Source organism: Bison bison, unplaced genomic scaffold (assembly GCF_000754665.1).
Source record: "Bison bison bison isolate TAMUID 2011002044 unplaced genomic scaffold, Bison_UMD1.0 scf7180017864461, whole genome shotgun sequence".
In the NCBI taxonomy this organism is placed as follows: Eukaryota; Metazoa; Chordata; class Mammalia; order Artiodactyla; family Bovidae; genus Bison; species Bison bison.
Window position 1 is genome coordinate 10,336,079 of NW_011495023.1, and position 6,812 is coordinate 10,342,890.

Below are 6,812 nucleotides of genomic sequence, written 5' to 3' on the forward strand. Positions count from 1 at the left end.
ACTGCTCGACAGCCTCCCGACTTCTCTCTCCCTGTTCTGGGGACAAGAGATGAAGTCCTCATGTGAGGATGGAGGGCTCGGATCTGGGCACAGCCATCAAGTCCCCCAAAGTATCCACTCTGCCCCCATGACATGAACCATTGTGCCTGTGTACATGGGTGACAGAATGTCCCAGCTGGAAGGGCCTAAAACGATGCCAAATCTAAAGCCTCCCTTTTACAGATCTGGCCTAAAGCGAGTTGCCAGGAGAGCAAAACCAGGATCCTACATTCCATTCAGTGCATGTTCCTGCTCAGCCAGCAAAGACGGGATAGCCACATGCAAAAACTGGCCCGGAGACTCACCAACTAAGACAGAATACAAAATCACAGCAGCAGAAAAATAGATCGCAAAAGCATACTGTTGAAAACTCACGGAAGGAAATCACTGTTACTTTCAAGTGATGGGATTGTGAGTGAGGTTTTCCCTCTGTTTCTTAGCTTTAAAAATAAAGTTACGTTGTTAGAACTAATTGGGAAAAGGGCTGGACCAAGCAAGTGCAGGAAAATCTTGATAATTGCTGATTCTGGGTGATGGTTATATGAGGGTTTGTTATAATACATATTTTTCCATATTTTTGAAATGTTTCATAGTAAAAAGCTAGAAAGAACAGAAGGGAATTTTTAATGAGTAAGAAGTCTCAATTTTTCTGTCTTTGATGAGATGTGTTTCTGAATAGGGCTTCCGTTGTGGCTCAACTGATAAAGAATCCAAATAATGCATTTTTGAAGCTATAGAATTAGGCTCCTGGTGCCAGTTCAGGACTGCCTGTTAGCCACTGTTGTTGTTCAATTGGTGAGTTTTGTCTGACTCTTTGCGACTGCATGAACTTCCCTGTCTTTGTTAGCCACTGTTAGGTACCACTGAACCACGAGCAGACATCCCAAGGCCATCAGTGTTTAAAAAGCATCCTCAAAAAGTTAAACAGAATTACCATGTGGGAAGAGATGAAAAGATGAAATGTGAGAAGATAGACTATAATGTCTAGATATGTCTGTGTGTATTCAGCCATGAAAAGGAATGAGGTTTTAATATCTGCTATAACATGAATGAACCTTGAAACATGCTAGGTGAAACACACCAGACACAAAAAGACAGATATTGTGTGATTTGTCTTCTGTGAAGTATGTGGTATAGACAAATGTGTATGGACAGAGAATATATTAGAGATTTCCAGAGACTGTGGGGATAGGGGAATTAAGGCATAATGGGTGCAAAGTTTGAGGTGATAAAAGTGTTTTGGAAATAAATAATGATGGTTGTTGTGAATGTACTAAACGCCACTGAATTGTACACTTAAAATAAGTGAAGGTGGCAAATTTTAATGTTCTGTATATTTTACCACACTTTTTTTTGAGTATGTGGGGAAAATGTTGGGAAGATAGAAAGTTAATAGAAGATAATTGCAAGCTCTATGATGCATTTGGTCATCCTTCGTTTACAAAAACATGGGCTTTGCTGGCAAACACCTGCGTTTAAATTCCTTACTACCTGTCTCACCTTGGACATTCACATATTCTTTCAAAGACTGGGTTTTTGAAACTGTAAACTGGAAATTGTAAGACCTGAGAACTGGCCATAAGGATTATGTGGTTCAGCACAGAGTCTGGCAGGACAGGTGCTCAACCGATGACAACAGCTGCTGTCACAGCGTTCCCCAAAGGCCTGTGTCCTGCAGCCTTTCCGTCTGTGGGCAGCACCTGAGGCCTAAGCCTCAGTCTCCTCTGGCTTTGCTGGAGGACCTGGCATCCCTCAGGTGCCTCACCCCTCATCCTGATTCATTGTGGAAGGAAAACAGTGAACATTTTCCATCCAGGTGCTAGGGATTTCGACCTGAAACATTTAAAAATGCACAAAATAAAATGCTGTTATTAATACTATGAGTTAAAAAAAAAAAACAGTGAAAGAATTTTAGAGGCCACATCCTCATTTTTTAAATGCCTTGCCCCAAGCTGTCCACCAAGTTAAACAAATCTGTAACAGAAATATTTGCTTCCGAGTTACAACAGTCCTAGCTTTTTCTGGGACAATTGATTTGCCAGGATCCTGCAGCCCTCTGGGCCCTGGTGATTGTGTCCTTTCCACTAAGAGATGCCCTAAGGGCACCTCACCTCTCAACTGCACCAGAGCGAGCAAGTAAGGAGGTTGGTGACTTCAGAAATGAAATCACACTTTCTCTAACAAAGGTCACCATAACTGGGGTCTTAATGCCTACTCTCACCTGCATCCAGAAACTTACTCAGAAGCATTTCAATCTTGAAGTTTCAAGAAAGACCAAAAAAGTAATAAACACACGTGTTGGCCTGCCTGGTCTGAACCCTGTACATGTTCTGTGGATTTTTGGCCATGAGTGACACATGAAAGTAGTCAATAAATACAAAGTCGAATCCCCTCAGTGTGGGAGGCTGTGGTTCGAAGGTAGAGTGTCTGTCCACCCATGCCCACACCCAGAGGCCCTGTTGAAACCAGCATTCCCAAGGGGAGGCTGGAGCCATCTCCCAGGAGCAGAGGGTGGGGATAAGGTGTGCAGACTGCCTGGTGCGAGACACACAGGCAAAGGCCAAGACTTCCCAAACAAACACTTGCAGCAACTGGATGGGTTTGCAAACCACATAGGAACTTGCAGGGGCCCAATGCTATGAGTGAGGGGAGCTGTCCTGAGGGCTGTGGATGTTCAGGTTGGAGCAGGGAGGGTACAGAACTGAGTTCATTTGTCGGGTTTGCTTCCACCAGTCACCAAACGCTGATAATAGTGACTAGGGAAATGGAAGTCCTAGGTTTTCCAGGATGGGCAGTTCTAGAGCCATGACGTTGATGTAAATCCAAACCACTTGACAGTGAGTTTGAAATCCTCCCAACCCAACTCTGGGAATGAAGGCACAAGTGTAGGTACTGAGACAGAACACACCCAAGTAGGAGGAGAAAATACTATCAACCAAAAACTCCCCAGCCCCACAGTCCCCAGCCAGTGGTACCCTATGTGTTCTGACCTTTTCCATGCCTTCTCAGGTTCTGTAGCTACTTTTGTGACTTTCTCCCTTTTTTTTTTTTTTGAGACTCCCATAGATACTAATTGAAAGTAGAGCTGCTCTTATCTCCCTCCTCTAATTAAAACTTGGGACATAAATAAATAAAACTTAAAGGAAAAGTAGGGAGAAGGCAATGGCACCCCACTCCAGTACTCTTGCCTGGAAAATCCCATGGATGGAGGAGCCTGGTAGGCTGCAGTCCATGGGGTCGCTAAGAGTCGGGCACGACTGAGCGACTTCACTTTCCCTTTCCACTTTCATGCATTGGAGAAGGAAATGGCAACCCACTCCAGTGTTCTTGCCTGGAGAATCCCAGGGACGGAGAAGCCTGGTAGGCTGCCGTCTATGGGGTCGCACAGAGTCGGACATGACTGAAGCGATGCAGCAGCAAAAGGAAAAGTATAGACAGATCACATGGTTTTCCCACAAACTTCCAATTCCCAAAAGTCACCGGCTGATGAGCTCTTACCGTCGTTTTGCTCCTCCACGAAGTTCTCAAACTCATTCCTTTGTTCTTCATGATACTCTCTCCGCAGCTCGTCTGCCCACAGCTTCTGCCTGTTCTCCACTGAGGGAAAGGTGAGAGTTGCCCCCAAGAATAGGGGCAGCCACATGCATTGAGGGGGACACCAGTCATTCTGCATAAGAAACTCAGGTGCAGATGAGGCTGTTTGTGAGGGGCTAAATGCGGGGCCTTACTGCAGTGGTTCACCCCTGACATAGACTTTAAAACCTGAGGGACCTGGGAGAGCATCCCAGCCAACCACCTCGTTTTGTGTATTAAGAGGACTGAGACCCCAAAAGGTGAAGCCGTTTGTGTGCTTAGTTGCTCAGTAGTTTGCGACCCCATAGACTAGCCTGCCAGGCTCCTTTGTCCATGGGATTCTCCAGGCAAGAATACTGGAGTGGGTTGCCGTTTCCTTCTCCAGAAGCCATTTAGCTCCAGTCATAAAATGAGTGGTGTAGCCAAGCTTGCTGGTTCTCTTAGAAGCTAGGAATTCTTTCTCAGATGATAGAAATGAATTCCCTGAGGGAATAATCCAACTTGACACTAACACTTGCATATCCATTCTGCAACTTTGAGCACCTGTCATGGCCAGAATATATGCTAAGCACTGGGATTAAAAAAGCAAGTAAGAAAGATCCTATCTATCCCTCTGCCTAAGAAGTCTGTAGTCTGCTTAAGGAAAAAGATAGGAAAATAAATTGCATTCAACATTGTGGTTGCTGTGATAGAAATCACCACAGGGCCTGAAGATGGTGTAATCATCTTTACATTGACCTCTTCAGTGTGAGAACTGTGATTGTCTGCAGGAAATTCTTTCAAGAGCACCTGAGTCTCCCCACTGTGACGTGAGGGAATCACACCATACTTGTGTGAGGCATTCTGAGGGCCAGCTCTCCCTCCCCACACATGGCCTTCCTGCCTATGGATCTTTCCAATGAAAGCCTCATCAAAATAAGTATCTTGAAACTGAGAGCCACAAATTGGACCTCTGACTCGGCAGTGAATAAGACAAGATGCTAGATGCTGTTTTTATACCATGCACCGTGTACCTAGAATACATCCCTCCTCAGGAATGTGCCTTTCCTCCGATTAGTTCCTTTCACTGTAAAGTAACCTGCATCTTTACCCAGAAGCTTAGAGATAGGAGATGCCTGTTTTCTGCTTCCAAGTTCATTTATCAAAGTGTCGCCTTCCTTTACTGAACCTGAGATATAAGTGGGCATTGTTCTGCTGCCCAGCGCCAGAGCTGACTGGGCAACAGCAGGTGAACTCAGGTGCATCCTCGGTGTTCACCAGGTTGTCCTGGGCAATGCCTGAAACCCTGAGCTTCCAACCCGGGTGACAGACCTCTGGCTTAATCATGTGCCTCGTTCTGAATCCCCTTAAAGGATGGAAACTATTTGCCTCCTAAATTCACGCCCATTCCCCACTGGGAGTCTGCCAGACTGTTGCTTCTCTCATTTCCATCAAGAAGTCCAAGCTCCATCACAGTCTTTTCAGTGTTTCTTGACATTTGCTAACCTCTAAATCTCAAATTGTGTGAGGCCTGGAGATATTTCCAGTGTGGATTGTACTTCTCCAATTAAAAAATAAATAGATACTAATTTTATCTCAAAGCATTTTCATCTCACTTCTTGCCCATCATTTGAAAACAGTCCTGTTATTTTCACTGAGCGAGTTACCTTGCTGAGTGTGCTGAGAGGCACAAAGAGTTTATTCAGACACACACAGAAGTGACGAATCAAGCCTTGGACTCAGTGACTGTCAGAGCTGAGTCCTTGGAAGAATCTAGTTCAAGGACAGAAAACTCAAATGCCTTCAAGGGTTGACAGGTCATGGAAATGAGGGCCATTGCCAGGTTGTTACAGGCAGGCAAGTAGACACCAAAGCCTACTTTAGGCTGAGCAGACATTCTTCCAAGCTCAAAAGTCTCCCAACTGCATTGGAAGTGAAAACTTAAAAACACTGCTGACTGAACACCATTCTTTAAATAAGGGGCTTATAAAGAAGGAAACTTGGGCACAGTGAGAGGAAGTGGTCAAGGCCACTTAGCAGCAAAGCTGTCACCAAGCCCACATTTCTAGTTCCCTGTCCCACGTGCCTCTTCCTGCCTGCAGTGCTGCTCTCTTGGCTATAAAGGTACACCATAAATTACCCAGAAAGCACACACTGAGCTGCAGTGTCTGCACTCCACCAGAACATAGATTTCCCCCATAACTTTCTTTTTTTTGGCTGCTCCACGTGCATGTGGAATCTTAGTTCCCCAACTGCGGATTGACCTGTGCCCTCTGCAGTGAAAGTGCAAAGTCCTAACCACTGAACCACCAGGGAAGTTCTCCCTCTTAACATTTTAACTTTCAGAAATTGAGGGCCAGTTCATCGACTTCAGTGCAGTCACGTGGCCCTTCCCTCTTTGTTCCTTACCCTGACGGCATAGCCAGTCAAGACTGACCTACAGTCAAAGAAACGTAGTGTAACTTCTGACTCAGAGCCACAGTTACTTTGACACTCGAGGACCTGGGTTGAGCCCTCCGACCCTGGCCATCCCCACAGCCCAGCTGACTGTGGGAGAGAGAAGGAACAGGAAGGAGCAAGAGCAGAAGGCAGGCCACAGTGTCTTACCATTGACCTCGTCCTGGAATCTGGGGGACCGCTTGCTGCGCTTCTTGAGGAAATTCAAGGCATCTGATTCCTGCATGAAAATCTCTTCCACGTCTGAGACCCGAGGAGAGAGGCCGGTCACACCCGGCACAGGCTCACCGAGGCTATGTCAGGAGCCAACCCATCCACCCTGCAGCCTTGGGTGGCCCCGGTACTCACCTTCCTGTGCCTCTTGTCCTGCTACCTGCCTCGGGCCCACTGACACAGCAGCCCCCTCCCACAGCACTGTGGGATGACAGCACAGCATGAGGGCTGCAGCACCCCAAGGGAAGTCCTCACCCTGAGACAGGCCAGGATGGTCCTTCCCAGGCCCTATGACTTGCCCTGAAGCCCTAGACACAAGTACCAGTCACAGTCAGTCTCCGCAGGAAACTGTCAGACAAGCTGTTTTCTCTGTGCTGCATTGTGTTACACATGCACACACAAGTACAGCCTTCTTAACAACAGGCACCCTCTTTACCTGGGCCACCTAAGCCGCCTCACCTAACACCAGGTCCATCCTGGAACCTCCCCATACTCACTGGACAGGAGTGCAACGGCAGAGAGACAGATCAGAAACAGCTGTCTCCAGGCCA

At 46.6% G+C, this 6,812-nt stretch overlaps 1 protein-coding gene across 1 annotated transcript in view; it reads right to left on the reverse strand.

The window, feature by feature from the left end:
* Nucleotides 1–6,804, reverse strand: part of UCMA (upper zone of growth plate and cartilage matrix associated) — a gene marked incomplete at its 5' end in the record, with an annotated part of 8,226 nt that extends 1,422 nt beyond the window's left edge. Inside the window, 5 exons of the mRNA XM_010860068.1 lie at nt 3–36; nt 3,538–3,636; nt 6,199–6,291; nt 6,397–6,462; nt 6,759–6,804. Coding sequence (XP_010858370.1) covers nt 3–36; nt 3,538–3,636; nt 6,199–6,291; nt 6,397–6,462; nt 6,759–6,804 — 338 coding nt within the window. The remainder of the gene's footprint in view (nt 1–2; nt 37–3,537; nt 3,637–6,198; nt 6,292–6,396; nt 6,463–6,758) is intronic.
* Between the last annotated feature and the right edge of the window lie 8 nt (nt 6,805–6,812).